The 23,632-nt window shown below is 40.9% G+C and overlaps 1 protein-coding gene across 1 annotated transcript in view; it reads left to right on the top strand.

The window, feature by feature from the left end:
• The window catches only part of LOC129711468 (A disintegrin and metalloproteinase with thrombospondin motifs 16-like), a 193,320-nt gene that overhangs the window by 80,812 nt on the left and 88,876 nt on the right, over window positions 1-23,632 (top strand). Inside the window, exons 5-11 of the mRNA XM_055659092.1 lie at window positions 355-554; window positions 2,743-2,826; window positions 4,182-4,341; window positions 7,018-7,123; window positions 14,321-14,458; window positions 14,833-14,986; window positions 17,444-17,539. Of these exons, the coding sequence (XP_055515067.1) occupies window positions 355-554; window positions 2,743-2,826; window positions 4,182-4,341; window positions 7,018-7,123; window positions 14,321-14,458; window positions 14,833-14,986; window positions 17,444-17,539 (938 nt within the window). The remainder of the gene's footprint in view (window positions 1-354; window positions 555-2,742; window positions 2,827-4,181; window positions 4,342-7,017; window positions 7,124-14,320; window positions 14,459-14,832; window positions 14,987-17,443; window positions 17,540-23,632) is intronic.

Raw genomic sequence — 23,632 nt, forward strand, 5'->3', positions numbered from 1 at the left:
TGATATCCATTCCCTTGTTTGAGGGGTCTCTCCACCAGATCCATCTCTTTCTTCTTCTCTCCCTCTGTTGTTTTCATACCTCCATCTTCACTGGATGACATCTTGGAGTCCAGAATATCTCGCCACAGTGTTTTCACACATAATGCATAACGTATAGCAAGATCACCAATTTCTGAGATTTTTCTCCAGACCTTCTCGGTATCGTCTCTTTTCTGGGTCTGCATTGAATGTTATTTCTGCAAGCAAGCTGAAGGAGAGAATACGCAAAAACACGCACTTGTTGCACACAAATGCTTTTTAACATTGCCTTGTGCATGATTTGTTAACAACAATTAATCATTCCTCTTTCTGCAGATATGCCTAAACCTCCAGGAGCAGATATGTATATTTTACCAGACGAGTATGGACGCCTGCCCAGAATCAAACGTTCCTTGTTTAAGATGCGTAAAAATCAAAAGCTCAATGTGGAAACCCTGGTTGTGGTAGACAAGAAAATGATTGAGAACCATGGCAATGAAAATATCACCACTTATGTCTTAACTATACTAAATATGGTAAGGCAGAAGGCACTCTTATCTTCAACCTTTAGTACACTTGTACATTGAGATGGTGCACAGTTTTCTTTTTCACCAACTGGGTGCGAAAGTAATCAGGTTAATTGTTTACATATCGTAATTTTAATCCTATCAGAATCTATTCATTTTAGAGCAAGTTGGTCAATAGATCTGTAATTAGCCGAGTCAATTTAGTGTCCCAGCTTTTAAATCTGCAATTCCAAATCAGGGTGTGTGGAAAACTTTGTCCAGGTTTACTGTTCGTAGCTGGTATAAATTTGTATCAGACCTGGATTTCATTGTACCAAGCTATTTCTGTACAATATCATTTTTTTCCCATGTTTCATGTGAGGTGTTAAAAATAGCTTAACAACATGCATACGTCAAATAATTTGTTCCAGTTGTTAAAGAATAACATTTTCAAGCATATTCCGATAGTTGGCTTGGAGAAAATAATAGTAAAAGTCTGAGAGCATAATCTGTGATTAGTCAAAATGGCTCAATTAGAGAGCTCTGAGCCAGTGGGATGTTTCTTAGTTTGAAAAGAATAACCTTGTTCTTTTATCCATCAAGATTGAAAAAAGGTGAACACAAGGTTTTCAAACTTTTTAAAATCTTTTTTATTTTTCTTGGACTTTCATATTCTTACTCCTTTTAAGGTTTCTACTGCAGAACAGTAACGCATATTCCCTATTTAAAATTTTATTTTGTAAATGATAGGGTTCTTCAAAATTCTAACCGCAGAATGCAAAATCATATCCATACATTTTGTACATTAAAGTAGAAGCTACATTCTATTTCAAAAGCATTTTTCTCATAAATAATTGCTGGGTGTTACTGCATTTAAATGTGTTATTAAAAAAAAATTGCCTTGATTAGCTTGTATCGGCTAATGTTACTATCTGTAAATCAAATGCCATGAATTCATTCCCCATACCAGAACTGTAACACATATTCTACATTGACAATTGTGTAGTAATCAGGAGATGCATTGTTTTCTGCAGTTATCATCGTTAAAAGTTTAAAACCAAAGCCACATTTGAATAGCTTAATGTTAAAACTCTCAGGAAATTATTCAAAGGTACAAAGATCCTGATGCTCAGGCATTGTTTCTTCTTAACTCGTTCAACCAAAAACAAAGTATCTATGTAGGAAGGAACTGCAGATGCTGGTTTACACCGAAGATAGACACAAGATGTTGAAGTAACTCAGCGGGACAGGCAGAATCTCTGGTTAGGAATGGGTGACATTTTGTGTCGAGACCTTTCATCAGACTGAGCCAAATTATCTGATTCTGCTGATATTGTTGGGAGCAAAAGAACTGCTGAATTTATCCATGAGAAAATAGTCACTAATGTTCAGAATAATGTGTTATTTTAAACACGACTGTGATTACAGGGATTTCTACCAGAGCTATCAAAATTTTAGGATTCTAATTGTTCACATTTGTGTAAGCACATGATTTATTTGTCAGCAGTGAACCTTGAGGTTTGAACACACACAACTATATATATTTGACATGACCAAATGTGTATCCAGTACTTTGACCTTTGTCAAAATAACCTACACTGAATACTTTAATAATTAGATCAAAACATTTCAACACTTAAACATCAGACATTCAAAATACACAGTGTCTGCAGATATGACATCAACATTTCTTATAATGGGTTATTCAGTGACTAAAGGTGTTTTGTCCAAATCCGTTTATAAAGGTGACTTCAAACAGTTAATTTCTTGTGTTTGATGTGGTATGAAAATGTGTGATGCTGTAACTTAAAACCTTGATGTTGTACATGTCAGTGCATTTTACTTGGAATGCTTACACTGTCTTTTGAACTGGCTAAAACAAATTCCTTATCGCAATAAAAAGATGACAAATAACTATGAAAAGAGCCACCCTCACTTATGCTTCAAAATCATTGCCTGCCTTAATTTCAAACGTTGCTTTTTTAACTATTGAGCACATTGTGTTTTGGGATTTACAGTTCTAATTATAGCCACACAGCACAGAATAAAACCCTCCAGTCCACCACATCCACGCTGACTGTCGTGCCACTCTATATGAATTCTACATGGCAAGGTTGAAATATGTTTCCTTTGTTGTTGTTTTCAATGTTCCATCGTAAAATAAAATACTTTCTTACAGACTATGGCATAAACCTGCATTTGTTTTGCCTCCTTGAAGGTATCCACCCTGTTCAAAGATGGTACAATTGGAGGCAACATAAATATTGTGATAGTTGGGATTGTCCTCCTGGAAGATGATCAGGTATCCATTTCAAATTAAACAAGTTAATACAAAGATGTATCTGCATGTTGACAAGCAATTCATATAAATGAGATTAGTTTTGTTTAGTTTAATTTAGAGATATTGCGTGGAAACAGGCCCTTCGGCCCACCATGTCTGTGCTGACCAGCTATCGCCCAGCCACTAGTTCTACCCTACACACTAGGGAGAATTTACAGAAGCCAATTAACCTACAAACCTGCACATCTTTGCAATGTGAGAGGAAACCATGTGGTCACAGGGAGAATTTACAAACTCCGTACAGACAGCAGCCAAAGTTAGGATCAAACCCGGGTCTCTGACGCTGTAAGGCAACAACTTTATCACGGGTCCTCTGTGCCTATACATTCAGTAAACTTCAGGTTCCATTCCATTTGATCGGAGTTATGAATCCCAGATTCAGAATTTTTCAGCTATATACCTACAGCCAGAATGCTACAATGGTCAAGTTACTGGATGGGCAAAAGGGATCCAGAAACATGTCGAATGCTCACTATTGCAGATGAAGAATTTAAATACAAGTATTTGAATGGATCTGCATTTAAAGGGATAGTATCAGTGACGGCTGTAACATATCTAATGGATTACTAGGGTCCTCTCGATAAGGAAATGTACCATCCTTGCTTAGCCTGGTCAATAAGTGACCTTGGAATTTAATACTTTATTGTCACATGTGACTAGGCACAGTGAAACCTTGCTGCATACCTACGGCACTGACAAAGTTGCAAAGTACGCTGGCTCCTCCTTTTGTTCTACCCCCACCCCCACAGCAGTTCCCCCAGGCTGGGTCTCCAATTGTCCATTGTTCTCCCACCACCTCCCTCACGACAGTCCCCCCCACACCGGGTCCTCCATTGTTCTTTCCCCCACCCCCCTCACGGTGGTCCACCACATGACCTTGAACCCACCAGTGAGATTGACAATTCAGGTAATTAAGAACAAAGAATAATTCTAGCTGTGACAGTCACATCTACATCTTGTGTACAATAAAACCCACTAATATTATTTTGTAAATGTCAAATAAAATTTAAATTGTGCCTGGCATCCTGCACATGTTGTTTGTTACAAAATAGTTTAGCTTAATCTACCATCTTTGCAATGTCCATTAGAATTTCAGGCAAGGTATAATCCAGCACTACTCACTGCACCTCTATCAGTTCATAGAGCACTGAATTATTCAATAACCAGTAAAGGATCGTCCAACCACCTAGTTGCCTCCCATCACATCTTATTTGATGCTTCACAATGTCAGTAGTTAAACAGGAACAAATATGGGAGTCAGCTTGTGATCTCCTGTGAACTTTATATTTTTTTCCTTTGCTTTTTTTATCCTGCAGCCGGGTCTTTTAATAAACCACCATGCAGACCGCACTTTGAACAGCTTCTGTCAGTGGCAGTCGGGATTGGTGAGCAAGGAGGGTAATCGTCATGATCATGCCATTCTGTTGACAGGCCTTGACATTTGTTCTTGGAAGAATGAGCCCTGTGATACTTTAGGTGATCTTATTAACTAATTCTAAAATACCAAATGAAAAATGTTTTCAGAAGTTGCCTGCAAACTGGAGGAAAGATAAATTTATCGTAATGCAAAAGAAATTGGTCTTCCATTATGTTACATAATGAATCAATTGTCACAGAGTTTTTTTTGTCATTTCACTTTATCTGCAATAATTTTTGGCAAAGGTGAGACATAGGAAAAAGGCAGATTAGCAGGAATAAATAAAGAGCAAATCTTTAATAAAGAGGATGATTAAAAATCCAAAATAATATCTCAAGTAGTCCAGATTAAATCTTTATCTTTTGTTGTGTTTTTTCAAATTGGTTTATTGTCTTGTATTCAATTTCCCACTTAATCTGGCACTATTATACTGTAGAAGTTACTACACATTAGCACTTGTTTGTCATCGATACCTCTAGGACCAGAGGACATAGGTTCTAGGTGAAGGGGAAAAGATTCAATAGGAATCTGAGGGGTAACCTTTTCACACAAAGGATGGTGGGTATATGGAACAATCTACCAGAGGAGGTAGTTGAGGCAAGGACTATCCCATAATTTAAGAAGCAGTTAGACAGGTACATGGATAGGATTTGGTGTGACATGGATAGGTTTGGGGGGATATGGACCAAGCGCAGGCAGGTGGGACTAGTGTAGCTGAGACATGTTGGCCAGTGTGGGCAAGTTGGGCCAAAGGGCCTGTTTCCACACTGTATAACTCTATGACTCTATAACTCTATGTAGCAATCTCACTAGTTTCAGTGCAGGGAAGTAAAATTAAAATACTGAGGACCTGAAAATCAACACTGTCATAGATTGCACTCTCCAGACACAGGAGCAACCTTACTAAATTCATGGAATCTCCTGAAGAAACTCCAAAGGCATTAATCCTGACATAATTTTTCTGCCAATTTAAAAAAATAGTCCCTCTGTTAAAATATCACTGAAGTGAAAGATATCAAACCACAATACTGTAACTAAGGGAATTGTATCTTCCAGACATGCATTGTTGTAACTTAGAGTGTGCTTTCTCAATTTGCTGGAGGTAAAGAGAAAAGAAGTTAAAGAGAAATCTTCTTTACATTAACACTCTTATTTGTTAATAATGAATAACCTCAATTCCATGAGTTCTTTTTTTATTTTCCTTTGGGCATGAATTTCAATTATGGAATTATATGGTATCTTATCGTGAATGTTAATGGAATGTTTGGTCACTCTTTTAAAATCATTCCTGGACTCTGCAGATGAAATATGTGTTCATGTGCGGACCTGTTATTCTGCTTGCTGAGAAAATCTTAAAAAATGAACAAAATTCCCAAATACTTCAGGTTTGACTTCAAAGCAAAATAGCTATTAGTATTCAGAGTTAGTGGAAGGAATGGCAAGGCCTATAGTATAACATGCAAAAGATTAGAAGACCAATAACATTGTGGGACATTCAGATTTATTAGGGTAGAAATTTACCTTTTGCTGTGTGGCTAAATACACAATACAGTAAACTCTCATTTTAACGGACACCATTATAATGGATTTTGGTTATAGTGGACAGACCTACTGACGGCTGCCAACACTACCCCTGGCTTCCACCACCTCCCCTGCTGCTAACAGCCCCGGCTGACCCATGCCACCCCCAGCTCGCACCTCATTCCTGGCTGCCCATGCTGCGTGGTTTGCAGTCTCTACCAAGCCTCCCCTGTCTCCTGATTGAAGGAGTGCTTGTTCAATATCCAATAAATTTCCTCTATCGAAATATTAGGAAAACCAATGTCATTGTTCTCCTGCAAGAACTTATATTTTTTAACATAGAAAAATAGGTGCAGCAGTAGGCCATTCGGCCCTTTGAGCCAGCACCGCCATTCAATATGATCATGGATGATCACTTAAATACAGTGCCCCGTCCCTGCTTTCCCCCATATCCCTTGATTCCATTAGCCCGAAGAGCTAAATCTAACTCTTTTGAAAATGCAGTGAATACAAGCCCAGTCGACCCATTCTTTCATCGTACGTCAGTCCCGCCATCCAGGGAATTAACCTGGTGAACCAATGCTGCACTCCCACAATAGCAATAATGTCCAAAATTGGACACAAAATTGCACACAATACCCTGCACAAAATTGCACACAATGCGGTCCCACCAGGGCCCTGTACAACTGCAGAAGGACCTCTTTGCTCCTATACTCAACTCCTTCAATTTAATCCTTTCCCTTGACAACTAAGTTGAGCTTAAAACGTGTATTTGTGCCATCAGTAATACAGCCTTTATAATGTAGCCTGACTCTGCTCTTGCACCAATTCACCTGCTGGTCAAACTCTCGGGTAGGCTTTCTAAGATTTTTCCCCAATGCAAACCATATTCTGACCTCCATAAAATTAAGGTAATGGAGAACTGAATCTTCTGTGAAGATCCTTGACATTTTACACTTCAAACTCGTACAATGCATCGTCTTGAATTGAAGACTTTAGAAAATTAGATAACTTGAAAAATGGTTAAAAAACAAATAGAGTAACACCATCAATTTTTAAATATCGGAAGCAAATTTAACAGGATTAGTGATTTTAATATTGACAACCACGTATACCATCCCTTTTGGTGCTTACTCTAGCAGGTAGAACAAAGGAGTTGATGCAATGTAATATTGATTTATTCATTCCAAAGTGTATTTTGTTTGGTTCCACAGGTTTTGCACCCATCAGTGGGATGTGCAGCAAATACCGCAGTTGTACGGTCAATGAAGATACGGGATTAGGACTGGCATTCACAATTGCTCATGAGTCTGGGCACAAGTAAGATCTCAATCACTTGTTTCAATATATTATTTATTTTGCATTTGTAACTACCATAAAGTACCACTAACATTCAAAGTATTAGGAAGTATCTATCATCTAAAAAATGCAGCCATTTTCAAGATCAATCATTTTAAATTATCCGGTTAGTATTTTGTAAATAGAATAAACTCCAATTTATACTTTATTATACTTGAAATGTGAGGATTTTGATTTTGTTCATAAGGATGGCACAGTGGCACAGCAGTTACTGATGCAGCTGACTGTGTAGAGTTTGTATATTCTCCCTGTGATCGCATGGGTTTTGGCCGGGTGCTCCAGTTTCCTCCCATATCCCAAAGACATGCATGTTTGTAAGTTAATTGGCATCTATAAAATTGCCCCTCGTGTGTAAGATGTGAAAGAGGGATAATATAGAACCAGTGTATGGGTGACCAACGGGAATTGCAAAATAATTCAGTATACTTGCTATTTTATAATATCCTTGCGGCTACTATTTATTTCATCCCACAGGAGTTGATATTGCTGAATTAAAATGGGGAACTTTATCGAACTATGATGCCTTAATCCATTCCACTACTGTGAACAAAAGGTTGAATAGGGTTAATGAAATACTATTTGATTTCACAAATCCATGCTCAATCACAAGGTTAATTCCCGGGATGGCGGGACTGTCATATGCTGAGAGAATGTTGGGGGAGTCCAGAACCAGGATCCACAGTTTAAGAATAAAGGGTAAGCCATTTAGAACGGAGATAAGGAAACACCTTTTCACACAGAGAGTTGTGAGTCTGTGGAATTCTCTGCCTCAGAGAGCGGTGGAGGCAGGATCTCTGGATGCTTTCAAGAGAGAGCTAGATAGGGCTCTTAAAAATAGGGGCGGCATGGGGATATGGGGAGAAGGCAGGAACGGGATACTGATTGGGGATGATCAGCCATGATCACATTGAATGGCGGTGCTGGCTCGAAGGGCCGATTGGCCTACTCCTGCACCTATTGTCTATTGTCTATCACCTTGATTTACTTGTACTGATAATTTTTCATTACTTGTGTGAGTAATTATCCAGGTTTAGCACTCACCTTTTTATGGAATGAAAGGTTTATCTTTTTCAATCATTCAATGAAGAAGGGTCTCGGCCCAAAACATCACCCATTCCTTCTCTCCAGAGATGCTGCCTGTCCCGCTGAGTTACTCCAGCTTTTGTGTCTATCTTTAGTTTAAACCAGCATCTGCAGTTCCTTCCTACACATCCAATCCGTTGGTCCTAATCTTGCAACCTGCACCTCCTCAGTTTTTATCATCACTTCCTTCAGCACCTTCAGATTCGGATTTGTTTATTGTCATACACCAGGGTGCAATGATATATCTTGTTCACAGCAAGCTCGCAGGGTAAACAATATACATGCGGCAATGATAAATACAAAAATAAGTACAACAGTGAGGGCGAAACATCAGAATGGTGCAATTTGTGAAGTAGGGCAAACAAAAATGATAATACAATAACAGAGAAACTTAATGAGGTAGAGTTGAGAGTTAATATGTGACAGCACCCCCAGGAAGGGAATGCAAAAGAGGCGATGGCTTCAGAAGTTTGATAGCAGTGACAAAGAAGCAGTTCTTAAGTCTGAAATTCTGGACATTCAAACTCCCGTAACCTCGCCCAGAAGGCAGAAGAGGGAAAAGGGAATGGCATTCTTAATGATATGTCCAGCCTTCAGGGTTCAAATAATCTTGAAGATGGGATGAAAGGAGGTGTGGAGCCCATGACTGGGTTGTATTCACCACTCTCTGCAGGTTCATGCGATCAAGAGAAGAGCAGTTGTCATATCAGACTGGGATACTTTCTATGATGCATCTTTGAAAAAAAAGCACGTGTAGTTAGCAAACAACGAGGAAGGCAACAGGCCAACATTTTACTCTTGACAAGTCCTTGCTGAGTTGTGTATGTGGATGGGGAAAAAAGCAGAAATTCATCACTCATAAAAGCACCTGCTGTACATTCCTTCATAGTTTTCCCATCACATAGAGATTTGTAACATCTCAGGTGTTTTTATAACTGAACTTCAGGAAACTCATTTTACACAGAAGAATGTGGGAGAAAGGCAGACAGAGTAAAGCTCTATTCAAGAAGTAATGAAAATGTCAGCGTAGTTAGCTTCTGTAATTTTAACTAATGCTTGCTTCAAAGAGAGTGAGCTATTTCTGTTTATATTGTACATTTCATGATCTCAATTTTACAGCTTGTGGATGCTTTCACAATCATGTTACACTGCAACCAATTTGCACCAGTCCCACAATAGATCACACAATTAAAGATCTTATAATAATCGGGAAATTTGGTTTAGTGATATTGTGTGTTGAATAAGTTAAGTCACCAGTCGATAGCTCCTGATAAGAGATAACACAAGTGATAAAGAAGTTGTTTAGTTTAGTTTAGTTTAGTTTAGTTTAGTTTAAAGATACAATGCGGAAACAGGCCCTTCGACCCACTGAGTCTGCACCGACCAGTGATCCCCGTACATTAACACTATCATACACACACTAGGGACAATTTACACATACACCAGCCAATTAACCTACATACTAGTGCGTCTTTGGAGTGTGGGAGGAAACTGAAGATCTCGGAGTAAACCCACGCGATCAAGGGGAGAACGCACAAACTCTGTACAGACAGCACCCGTAGTCGGGATCAAACCCAAATCCTGTAAGGCAGCAACTCTCCTGCTGCGCCAGGTGCATGGCACTCTTGCCGTTATCGGATGGGATGTTGAGTAGAAAAGTCCGAAACTTGTGTCACGGCTGTGGAACACTTAGGTGAGACCACAATTAGAGTATTGTATGTAGTCTGGTCACCCCTTTACAGGAAATGTATCTAGACTGGAAAGGGTGCAGAAGACTATCACCAGTATGTCATCTGGATTAGAGAGTATTAGCTATGAGGAGAGGTTGGACAAACTTACTTTTTTTTTCTCTCTGAGGCATTGGAGGCTGAAGGAGAGTCTGACAAAAATCTATACAATTATGAGGCATAGATCAGGTAGATAAGTCTTATTTCCAGGGTGGAAATGTCAAATGCTAGAAAGCATAGCTTTAACGCAAGAGAGGGAACATTTTAAGGAGATATCTGGGGCAAGTATTTTTGTCATGAGTGGTCAGTATCTGGAACGTGTTGCAGGGGGTTGGGTGAAGCAAGCAGATATGATAGTGGTGTTTACGAAGCATTTAAACATGTGGGCGGATATACGGGGTATGGTGTGATTTGCATCATGTGCAGGCAGATAAGTGTTAGTTTAATTTGCCAGCATGTTTGGCACTGATATCGTTACGATACGATAGAACTTTATTTATCTCAGGAGGGAAATTGGTCCGCCAACAGTCATAAAACACAACAAGATGCATGAAACATGAAATTAAAGTGCAGGATTGGGGATGTGCAAAGATTGGGAGTCAGTCTACCCCATGACAGAAGGGGGGGGAGTTGTACAGTTTGATAGCCACGGGGAAAAATTATCTCCTGTGGTGTTCTGTGCTGCATCTTGGTGGAACCAGTCTGATGCTGAAGGTGCTCCTAATTGTGTCATGGAGGGGGTGAGCAGATATTGTCCAGGATGCTCCGCAGTTTGAGGGGCATCCTCCCCTCCAAGACCATCTTCAGTGATTCCGACTCCACCCCCAGGACGGAGCCAGCATTCCTGATGAGCTTGTTAATTCTGCTGATGGCCGCAACCTTTGTCTTGCTGCCCCAGCACACGACAGCAAAGAAGATGGCACTGGCCACCACCGATTGATAGAATATCTGCAGCATCTTACTGCAGACGTAAGAAAGAGCTCAGCCTCCTCAGAAAGTACAGATGGCTCTGTCCCTTCTTATCAAGTGCCTCAGCGTTGCTGGACCAGTCCAATTTATTGTCCAGGTAAACTCCAAGGTACTCCTTGGTAAACTTTACATCCACACCCTTGATGGAGACAGGGGACAGGGGTGTTCCTCTCCTCATAAAGTCCACCACTAAATTCTTATTCTTGACAGTGTTGAGCTGCAAGTGATTCAGCCCACAGCAATCAACAAAGTCGTTGACTACAATACAATGCAATGCAATACAATTTATTTGTCATTTGGACCCCGTTGAGGTCCAAACGAAATGTCGTTTCTGCAGCCATACATTACAAAACGAAAAAGACCCGAGACACAACACAATTTACACATACATCCGTCACATCACTGTGATGGAAGGCAAAAAAAAAACTTATCTCTCCACTGCACTCCCCCCCCCTCCCCCCCCCCCCCCCCAATGTCAGAGTCAAAGTCAAAGCCCCCGGCGGGCGATGGTGATTGTCCCGCGGCCATTAAAGCCATGCCGGGTGATGCAAGGTCACGCACTGAGTCTTGTTGTTGGAGCCCCCGGCGTGTGCTCGCAAAGTCCCGCGGCCATTCCAAGCCGCGCGGGGCGATGATAAGTACCCGCTCCAGGTGCTCTTCAACCCCGCAACTCGGGTGGGAGAAGTCGCCGCTGCGGAAGCCCCGAAAAGCGGTCTCCCACCAGGGACCCACGGGCTTCCGGTGTTGCCGTCCGCCAGACCCACGGTTGTAGCCTCCGAATCTCCGGGGGTCAGGTCGCAGAAGCGCTCCACCACAGCTCCACCCGCTCCAGACTCGGCCAGCTCCGCGACGGTGAGTAGGACCGCAACTCCGCAACTGGAGCCCCAGGTCGTTCCTGTTGGAGGCCGCTCCACGTTGCAGCCCCAACAACAACGGAGACCCGACAAGAAAAGGTCGGGTCTCCCCTGCAGGAGAAAGATTTTAAAGTTACCCCCCCCCCCCCCCCCCCCCACCCCCCACACACATACCCCGACAAAAAAAAAAAAAAAAAACTACATAGAAACGAGACAAAAATAATAAAAATACAGACGGACTGCGGAGGCCGCTGCTGACGAAAGTCGCGCCGCCCACCGAAGCTACACCTCTGTATTTAGCTTCCCTCCCTTCACTGATGCAGCCCACAATTGCTGAGTCATCTAAAAACCATCTGCAGGTGGCAGGAGTCTGAGTTGTATCTGAAGTCTGAGGTGTAGATGGTGAACAGGATGGGAGAGAGGGCCGCCCCCTGTGGGGCCCCTGTGTTGCTCACTACCATGTCCGAGACACAGTTCTGTAGCCTGAAATACTGTGGTTGTCCACTCAGGTCATTGGTGATCCAGGACACCAAAGGAGCATTCACCCGCATCTTTGCCAGTTTGCTCCTAGCAGTGCAGGCCAGATAGTGTTATAAGCACTGAAGAAGTCAAAAATCATGGGCTGAAGAGCCAATTCCAGTTCTGAACATATATGGTCAAGACACTGAGTACTCCCTGCCCGACTTTGAAGTAGTGACACAAGTTTTCTGTTTGCTTTGTTTGAGAAAGCTGATGATACCCTGGTTTAACCTTTCATTCAAAGAGCCGTATCTCTGATATGTGGCAGCTGCAATTTGAGCATCATCCTGTCTGAAGAAGGGCTTCGACCCGAAGAAGGGTCTCGACCAGAAACGTCACCCATTCCTTCTCTCCAGAGTTGCTGCCTGTCCCACTGAGTTACTCCAGCCTTTTGTGTCTCTCTTTACATAGGTTACCTGATTTACTGAGTATTTCCAACTCTTTCTGTTTTGTATATATAATATTTTAGAATATGCTTTCCTGACATCTAGTGATGTCACGTGAATGACTGCAGGGTGCCTTTTTCACATTATTGCTACTCTTCCAAGGAAACACCTACCTAATGTTGGAATTTGTGATTTCAGACTTTCTTACAGTATATTATTCATGCCAAATTAGGACACAATGTATTGTACAGAAACCAGAGGAAGATTGTTAAAGATAAAAAGTGTTTTTAAAATGAATAATCTTGCAAATGTTATGGCAAAACTCCCTGGTGCCTTGTGTTTCTAAATTCACAATAACTGTGATGTGTAATTTTCATTAACAATAGAGACATGAAAATGTGATAAAGAAAAAGGATATAACATTCCGTTGCTCTTATAAAGTTCAAATCTGGAGCCTGTATAGAACAACAAAAGTAAGCACGTTGACTGACTCTCAAATAGTTTAATTTTATTTAATTTACCTGTTAAAATAATGAAACTGGTAGAAGCTCTCAACAATTTCTGCAATATGAACAAACTGAGTAAAGAGAAGTGCAGTACAGGGGTACTTTCAATTATTAACACACTGCACAAATCTAGTTGAAGGAATTCTACCAAAATAGGTTTATTCTCTTTTCATCTTTAACAAACTTCCTCTGGCTCCTGTTTCATTGCAGCTACAATTCATTGTAGTTTGATCTGACAGGAGCTACAGTAAGTGCAAACAGAACTGCTTTGCTTTAGGAGAGTACAATGGATTTGTTCCCATTTAAACAAGATTTTAGGAACAAACTGGTGAGTAACATCGCTGTTTCACACTGTTGGGTTCCCTTTCAGCCCTGTAATGAGTGATAATGTGATTTTTTTGTTTGTTTTCTCTTTTGTAAGATCCAAGAAAAGGCATGAGAACAAAATAGGCATCAACACTCCCAGGCAGCAGTGAAATAGGTGCCAAATCATTGTCATACAAAATGTTATGCTGCTTAAGCCTAATTTGTATAACAGTCAGAAAATCAAAACCTGCTTCAATTAAATTTAGTTAATTTTCAATGAATTCAAACTGCAGCAGCATCAAGGGACTTCTCTTTAGACATCTCTTGGGTGCGAAAGGTCAACTGGTGCAACCCTTCACATTCCTGGACAGTAGGGAAAGCAACCTGGGCAGCAAGTATTTGGAAGTGGGTTTGGATTCAGAATAAGACTTTGAATTTATTTGATCCTATTATTTCCAATTTGCTACACTTATGGTTTGAACTGCTCCGTTTAGCAAATTTGATTTTGCATTTTTGTTTCTAAACTCCAGTGAGTGCAGTCCCAGTGCCGTTAACCTACTCATTCCTGGGAATATTCTTGTAAACCTCCTCTGGACCCTCTCCAGAGCCAGCACATCCTTCCCCAGATATGGTGCCCAAAATTGCATTACATCCCTGTTTTTGTATACAAGCCCTCCCTAAATAAAAGCTAGCTAAGATTTTAACCAATTATATGTAATAGCCAGGAATAATTGACTGCCTGAATGTTAAAGGTTCTGGAGAAAGAACATGTTTAATTGAAACATCCTGTTTTCTTTTAAATCACTAGCTTTGGCATGATTCATGATGGAGAAGGGAATGTATGCAAGAAGTCCGAGGGTAACATCATGTCACCAACACTTGCTGGTCACAACGGAGTCTTCTCATGGTCAGCCTGCAGTCGACAATATCTTTACAGGTTTCTGAGGTACAGCCTTGATTTACCACATGCTTTGGTCCATTTAAACATTTAGTATAGTTTAGAGATACAGTATGGAAAAACAGGCCCTTCAACCCACCGAGCCCACGCAGACTATTGATCATCCATTCACAGTAGTTCGACATTATCTTTCATTTATTGTTTCTATCCACCTGGTAATCTTCAACAAAAGAGTGCAGCACTGAACACATTCCGGAAGGTATAATGATGTCAGTTTACATCTTTTTAGTGTTAGTTCAACACTTTACAAAATAATGCATGCCTTGTGCCCATTTAGCCATGGAGTTTGCTCCAAAGCCATTTCGTTTTGTGAATATTGCAGACACTAAATTGCTCAATCTTTTTATACTATTTACATTCAGTTCTTCCCAGGCAACTTGTCTTGCTGATGAACCAAAGCCAACAAAGGAGTACAGATACCCGGACAAGCTGCCAGGAGAGCTCTATGATGCTGACACACAATGCAAGTGGCAGTTTGGGGAGAAGGCCAAATTGTGCAGACTGGATTTTAAAAAGGCAAGGATGTGTTGTTGAATTATAATTATATTGCTGTCATTGAGAATGTAACACATTTTTGTGCATTGATTACCATCTGGCAAGTAATATTTATTAAATGTATTATTCAGAATTAATTAATATGTATTATCAGTACTTTCACAGCAGGGTGAAAGCACAGCTCAATGTCAGAGCAACAAATGTATTATGGAAGGAGATTCGGGGTATTGAGGATAAACTTGTTCCCACAGAGGAAAGGGGTGGGACTGCCAAATCTCATGCCCCTTAGATGATAAGTTGCCTACAGGGTAGGATAAGACTAAAATGTGAAAATTGTCGGAAAGCTTATTGAACTAGAGCCAATAAGAAGAATGAAAATGTAACAGCCAAATTGAAAAAGAAGTCAGCAAAGCAAAGAGGGCATGGAAAATTACTGACAAATAACATCAATGAAAATCCATTCAAATTTTAGAACCGTAAAGATCAAAAAATTATATTAGTATAGAGTAGAGACCAAAAGAGGTAACTATATAGAAGTTGAGAGTGTGGATAAGGTTCTTTGAATATTTTGTAACTCAAAGAAGGGGAAAATGCTATCAGCACAGTAGAGGAGGAAAGATCTGATCCGTTCGGGCAGAAAGACATATTGAGAGATTAAATATTTACAGATTTAGAATCCATGAACGTTGATAATTTGTTAGATCCAGTTGAAATGTGTCATTACCTTTAAAAGATGCACAGGAGGAAATTGCAGAAACCTGAACTATTAGTTTCCATTACTTCCAAAAGCAATGTCCCAGAATTGAAAAACCACTAACATACCATTGTTTAAAAAGAGAGAAATGATAAACTGTGTAACTGTATCCAATACTTTAACTTATGTGTAGAAAGGAACTGAAAATGTTGGTTTATACTGAAGATAGACACAAAGTGCTGGAGTAACTTTTTTCTTTTTTTTTTTTTCGAGAGATGCTCCCTGACCCGCCGAGTTACAACAACACTTTCTGTCTATCTTTAGTTTAACTTATGCACTGGTCAAATTATTGCAATTAATTCAGAAGAACAATATAAACCATCAATTAATCAGGAATTACCTTAACCTCTCTGGACGTGGATAGGTTAAGGTAAGTTTCTGTCCCAATTAACAGAATTTTCTTTTGAGAAGGTAATAAGCAGGCCCATCTGATTTGTGGATTTTAGCAAGACATTGACATGGCAGAATGCCAACAAAGTTTTTACTTGGATCCAAAATTGGTACAACGGGAGGAAGCAACAGGTGTTGGTTGACTGAAGCTTTGTGTCTGGAAGGCTGCCATTAACAGATTCTACAGGGCTTAGTGCTTGTTTCCTTCTTGCACCATTACAGGAGGCATGTTACAGAAACCAAGGCATTAATCCGCATTTAACTGGGTTAGCAGGCCTGAAGGCCCTACTGAAATGTATGAATGATTTAGTAACTAATTGGCTGCATGCCTCAGTGATCAACAAATCTGCACCCTCATTAACTGCATTTTCCAAGGTTTTGCTGATCTGGCATTTGTTGAGTGAACCGTCTTCAGAAAATCTAAGACAATAAGCAGCTGGGTGCCGATCCATGTTCCGTGCAGTTACCATTAATTAATGTGCTGGCACATTTAGGGATAGTCACTGTTTGAAGCCAAATATTCTCACTACAAGAATGATGTCTTGCAGTGCAAACGATGTCCATCCTTATCCAACCTCCAGATTATCAGGTGAACTTCAGCAGTTTTTAAACCGCTGGTGGGTTGAGTGGTTGAGAGTTAGGAGCAGGTGTTGGGTTGTCTTCTTCAGTCAACCACAGACCTCAACCACAAATAAATAATATATTACCACAGGTTTTTTATTGTTTGTTGTCCTTTCTCTTTTGTGTGTCTTTTTTACCACCTTACCCTTTTTTTTTACCACCCAGTAGGGCCCCCACGGCCTCCCTTAATCTTCTGTATGGTTTAATTAACTTTATTTACAAAATTAATTTTATTTTCACATACCTTTTCTCTTCCTCACCTTAGCTGGTCCCAAACGCATCCTGCATCTGTCACTTTCCCAATGCGCTGACCTTAGGATGTGGAAAAGAAAAATTATACACTTCAATTGAAGCCTGTCTCTAACCAAACAATTACTCTTTAATCTAAATTACCCAGTGGCAGATTGCCCAAGCAATTGTTTTTATAATTGCGTTGAAATTAATGTGCAAATTGCATGATATTTCGAGACATTTGTATGTATTTCTGCAGAGGTGGTGAGGAATACTGTCACTAAATAGCGGGGTAGCGATGATCTAACAAAAACCTTTGGCATGAAGGGACCTTCTCCTGTTCCAAACAATATTGTTCTCTGACTAAATTTACTTGCAACTTTTGAGTAACAAGTTTAAAAACAATAATGCATTTGCATTGAATGTTCTCTGCTGACAATCCTTGGTATTTAATTGTTCCCCCCACCCTGCATCTTTTTTAGGACATTTGTAAAGCACTTTGGTGTCACAGAATTGGCCGAAGATGTGAAACAAAATTCATGCCGGCTGCTGAGGGAACCATTTGTGGGCTCGACAGGGTAAGGCGACATTTATGCTGTTCAATGTCGAATAATTTCTCAAATATACCTTTTTTAAATGCATTCATTCATGAATATGTGCATCCTTAAACCTTGGTTTTTATTTGCACATTTGGTCTCACAGTAAATAAAATTATTCCTTGTTTGAAAATCAACCATTTCATGTTTTTCAACCCTTGCTTATGGAATTCAATCTAAATTTCAGATCGAATTCCATTAAAAAAAAAGCCCCAAATACTTGAGAAACTGCATAAAGATCTATGAAGGGCAACTGGAAACAACCTTCCTTACCTTACTGCACAGGTCCCAACAGTTCACTGTTTCCTGCAGCTGCATTAAATTGTCAAGGGTTTTCCATTTTAAGAAGGAACTTTCTAATAATTGATACCACTGAATTGAACTATTTATTTATCTACGGAAAAAAATAATGGTGAAAAAAAATCCAACTTTATGTCATCTTCCCTCATTGAGTTAAATGGATAAAATGTTTTATCTCGATTAAGAACTCAGTGAAGATATGATCAAGATACTTTCAGAAATCTCCACCAAGCTAGGAATAGTAGTTCTAGCTCAGAAGATGGTACATATTGAAAGACCTATTTCTTCTTCTTCTTTCGTGTGGCGTGCACAGCCTAAAGTTGTCGGACAACTTGTTCTATTTGATCTTCCGTTTGTGCACGTCGAGTTGATTGCATTAGTTGAAACAGGGCGTACCACATGAAGGTTGCAATCTTCTGCCCCAAATACCTATTTCCATTGAATTGAAATCAAGTAGGTACGGTAGAATATCTGTAAGAGTCAAAGCAAGTTACATAATATGAGTAGGTAATGAGATAAAGAGCTGCAGTGGACAGTTGAGGATTGGGGAGCTGGGCTGGAGACCAGAATGTTGAAATTCCCATTCTGCATTGCTGTGAAATGGGGCTCCACAATTCCATCTGAGCTTTGCAGAATTTGGCCACTGGTGTTGTGACTGTAATTAACAAGACCAGAACAAGTCCGTTATTGTTGATTGTCTGCTGTAACTGAGAACAGTATTATCATTGGGTTTTAGGATGGACAGTGACTTTAAATTAGATCGCCAAATATGCGCGGTGGTTAAGTCCAGCTTCTTTCACCTAAGGAAGCTGGCGAAGGTGAAGCCCATTCTCGAGCGGCAGCATTTTGAGACAGTAATCCATGCCTTTATTACATCTAGGCTGGATTACTGTAACGCGCTCTATTTTGGTGTTGCTCGTTCTTCACTGGCTCGTCTCCAGTTGGTTCAGAATGCTGCTGCTCGCCTTTTAACAGGGACTCGAAAGAGGGAGCACATATCGCCAATTCTGGCCTCCCTACACTGGCTCCCGGTGCACTTTCGGGTTCATTTTAAGATACTGTTATTTGTTTTTAAATCTCTGAATAGGCTCGCCCCGCCTTACCTCTCTGAGCTGCTCCACCCATACGCTCCTGCCCGGTCCCTCAGGTCAGCTGGTCAGCTGCTCCTGGAGGTACCGAGGTCTAGTCGGAGGCTCAGAGGGGATAGAGCCTTCTCTGTTGCTGCTCCGGCACTCTGGAACACCCTGCCGTTGCACATCAGACAGGCCCCCTCACTGTCCATCTTCAAATCCAGTGTTAAAACGCATTTGTACTCCCTGGCTTTTGACCATGCCTGAGGCTTTGCTTCTGTTTGTGGTGTTTTTGATGTTTCTTTATTTTACATGTCTTTTCCTACTATTTTTTTTGATTGTTATTTTTGGTGTGTATTAACTTTTTTGTCAATGATTAGTGATGTACAGCACTTTGTTGCAGCTATGTTTGTTTTTAAAGTGCTCTATAAATAAAATTATTATTATTATTATTATTATTATTGTATAAGTAGTAGAAATAAAAACTCCAGTTGCTGGTTAATACACAAAAGGACACAATGTACTGGAGTAACTCAGCAGGTCAGGCAGCATGTCTGGAGAACATGGTTAGGTGACGTTTTAGGTCGAGACCTTCAGACTCTTGGTGTGGAACTAGGGCTGGAATCTAGGTGAGATTGATGGCCCCGGCCTGCTGATGGTAGATGGGAAGGCAGCACAAGCTGGGGGTGGCGTGGCCAGCTGTCTCTAGGTCAGTCCACTTTAACTGAAATACATTAGAAAGAGGTGTGTTAAAATGAGGGTTCCTGATTTCTGATTTCTAATCTTTAGTGGAAATTTAGATATTATGAAGATCCTTTCATTAATTACAATAACTACACACTCTATTTGCCATACAGAAGCTTGCTTTTAAAATATATATATGATCCAAGCCTACAACTCATCTCAGTTTTCTTTCTTATTTATAAAGATTTATGAAATTGTGTGGTAATTACACATTAATCTGATGGTAGTTGGGGTAGTATTGTCTTCATAGTGTTCCTTTCACCTTAATCAGCAGTGTCAAAGCTTCATTTACGTGAAATATTTACTCTTATTTCTTTCTCTTTGGACGCTGACAGACCTGCTGAGTATTTGCAGCATTTTCTGTTTTATTTCTGATTTGTACCTTCACCAGTTGTTTTTTTTTGCTTCAAGAGACATAGTTAGTGGATATTGCCATTGAATTGTGATCCCAATCTAAATATATTTAAGTATTACAGTGGAAGGAATTTTTTAAAGACATCCAAACACTCGAATTAAACCAAACATTTATTTTAAGAATAGAATGTATTACTAATGTATATTGCTGCATATATGGGATTATCTGTGGAGACTGAAGAAGTAGATGTCATATTTAATAATTGAACATTGCCAAAATCTTGCTGTAATATGTGTTGGTAGTGAGCTCTAGCAGAGACCAATATAATCATAATTTTTTAATGTCAGGTTAATTCTATGCAAACACTGCAGTGATATTTCTTGGCATGAAATGAAAGACGAACAAGCTAAATGGATGTATAATTAGTAAACCATCTTTGCCAGGCTTATATTTTAAGTACTTTACAGAGCCAAGTACTTGTTGGCTGCTTAACAAAATATGACGTATGTAAGTAGCCCCAGGTTTACTTGGAGGTATTTATCTCCAACACATGCAGAAGTACTTTTTGTACAGTAATTGTTCTATTTATTATGATTTTCTGGTTCAGCCCCATAAAAAAATTCTGGCATCCTATAACTCAAAAATGCAATAGTTGCCTTTGCATTGGTCATGTTACAATTATTTTTGTTTAATGGAAAGTATACAGTCAATTTTTTGGTAATCTATAAGGGCAGCGCAGGTTGATTAGGTAGCGTCACTAAATTCCCCGCTGCATTTGGATTCAACCAAACCTCTGGGACAGAGCTAGGATCCATTCAGCATATCTATCGGAAGTGGATGGATGCTGCATTTCTGTATGTAAAAGAGGATAAGGAACGGCACTGTGCCATTTTATCACCAATGGGCAAAAGGAATACCAGACACTAACAGCGGAGTAAACAAGGGGAAAAATTAAATAATTCTTTGTGCAAAATATAGGTACACAGGAGGCTAATTTCTAATATCCGAGAAGGAACTAACAATTTAATGAAAGGTGGAAAGTGTTGACACCTAATAGGTATCCGTAACCTGCTCGTTGAACAAGAGAAGTATGAAATCAGGTTCCAGATTTTACGGCAATAGAATCATACAGAGAAAGTTATTTTGTCCAACTGAATCCATTCTGACCATCAACCATTCCGTTTTACCCTAATCCTACATTAACCCCAAGTTGATTCCCTTCCCATCCTCATCAACGCTCCCCAGGTTCTACCTTTCATGTACATACAAGGGGCAATTTACAACGGCCAAATAATCTATCAGCCCACTTCTCTTTGGAACGTGGGAAGACACTGAATAGCCTGTGGAAACCCATGCTGGTACAGGAAGAAAATACCAATTACACACAGACAGGAGCTGAGGTCAGGATTGAACCCAGGTCTCTGGCACTTTGAGGCAGCAGCTTTGCTAGCTGTATCACTGTGCCATCTAAAAAAGTCTGTTTCTGTGCAGAACTGGGACTCTCTCGCATGCGATAACAGCTGAATAACTGAAACTGTGACAAATGGATCTTGGATAAATCCTTAAATATAATAATAATAATAATAAATTTTATTTATGGGCGCCTTTCAAGAGCCTCAAGGACACCTTACAAAAAAATAGCAGGTAGAGGAAAAACATGTAAGGGGAATGAAATAAATAGTAGAGACATGACTAGTACACAAAGTAAAGACAGAATTCAATACAAAACACAATATGAGGCAATTAATGCACAGATGAAAAGGGACGGCACGTGGGGCTAAGGATAGGCAGAGGTGAAGAGATGGGTCTTGAGGCGGGACTGGAAGATGGTGAGGGACACGGAATTGCAGATCAGTTGGGGGAGGGAGTTCCAGAGCCTGGGAGCTGCCCTGGAGAAGGCTCTGTCCCCAAAACTGCAGAGGTTGGACTTGTGGATGGAGAGGAGACCGGCTGATGTGGATCTGAGGGACCGTGAGGGTTGGCAGGGGGAGAGGAGGTCAGTGAGATATGGGGGGGGGGGGGGGGGGGGGGGGCAGATGGTGGAGGGCTTTGTAGGTGAGGATCAGGATTTTGCAGGTGATCCGGTGGGAGATGAGAAGCCAGTGAAGTTGTTTGAGGACTGGAGTGATGTGATGCCAGGATTTGGTATGGGTGATGAGTCGGGCGGCTGCGTTCTGGACCAGTTGGAGTTGGTTGATGTAGGTGGAGCTGATGCCAAGGAGAAGTGAGTTGCAATAGTCCAGTCGGGAGGAGATGAAGGCATGGATGAGTCTTTCAGCAGCGGGCGGTGTGAGAGAGGGTCTGAGACCAGGTCAAGGATGTGACCTTTGTCATGGGTGGGAAAGGTGACATGCTGAGTGAGAGCTTGCAGGTGGGGGAGTCCATGTGAATATTTAAGTCACCAAGTAGCAGCAGACGTGGGGAGAGGGATGAGGCAAGTGTGTGGAGTTCAGTGAAGTCAGATAGGAAGGAGGGGTTTTGTTTAGGTGGCCGTTAAATGAGGATGACTGTCATGGAGGAAAGGGCTTTGAAGGCGAGGAATTCAAATGATGCTACTGGGGGGAGGGCGAGTTCAGTGATCCGGAAGTTCTGATTGAAAATAACGGCGAGGCCACCTCCATGGCGGGAGGGGCTGGGCTTGGAAATGTAGTTAAAAGCAGGGGGGGATGTTTGATTGAGGGAGAAGAAGACTTTGGGTTGTTGCCAATGTCTTAAAGAAACCCTGAGCAAGGATGAGGGTGTAGATGTGTCCAGAAAGTTGAGAAATCTGTATCCAATTAGCTCCCTGGATCCCATGTAATCTGACCTTCCAGAGCAGCCTTCCATATGGAACCATATTAAAGGCCTTGTTAAATCAATATAGATTAAGACTCTGCCCACATTCAGCATTCTTGATTACTTCTTCAAAAAAATCAAATTAATAAGACATGATCTCCTACACACAAATCCATGTTCCTGGACTTGCTGGTCCGGCGACGGAGAGACCTGTAGCGCCTCCCGGATGGTAGGAGGGTAAACGGCCTATGGTTGGGGTGAGAGCAGTCCTTGGCGATGCTGAGCGCCCTCCGCAGACAACGCTTGCTTTGGACAGACTCAATGGAGGGGAGCGAGAAACCGGTGATGCGTTGGGCAATTTTCACCACCCTCTGCAGTGCCTTCCGGTCGGAGACAGAGCAGTTGCCATACCATACTGTGATGCAGTTGGTAAGGATGCTCTCGATGGTGCAGCGGTAGAAGTTCACCAGGATCTGGGGAGACAGATGGACCTTCTTCAGTCTCCTCAGGAAGAAGAGACGCTGGTGAGCCTTCTTGACCAGAGTTGAGGTATTGTGGGTCCAAGAGAGGTCATCGGAGATGTTGACCCCCAGGAACCTGAAGCTGGAAACACGTTCCACCTCCATCCCGTTAATGTGGATGGGGGTGTGTGTGCCGCCCCTAGACTTCCTGAAGTCTACAATGAGCTCCTTGGTCTTCTTGGAGTTAAGGGCCAGGTTGTCAGCGCACCATGCTGCTAGGAGCTGGACCTCCTCCCTATAGGCCGACTCATCGTTGTTGCTGATGAGGCCAATCACCGTTGTATCATCTGCATACTTGATGATGGTGTTA

The sequence above is a fragment of the Leucoraja erinacea genome, chromosome 2 (assembly GCF_028641065.1).
Source record: "Leucoraja erinacea ecotype New England chromosome 2, Leri_hhj_1, whole genome shotgun sequence".
NCBI lineage: Eukaryota > Metazoa > Chordata > Chondrichthyes > Rajiformes > Rajidae > Leucoraja > Leucoraja erinaceus.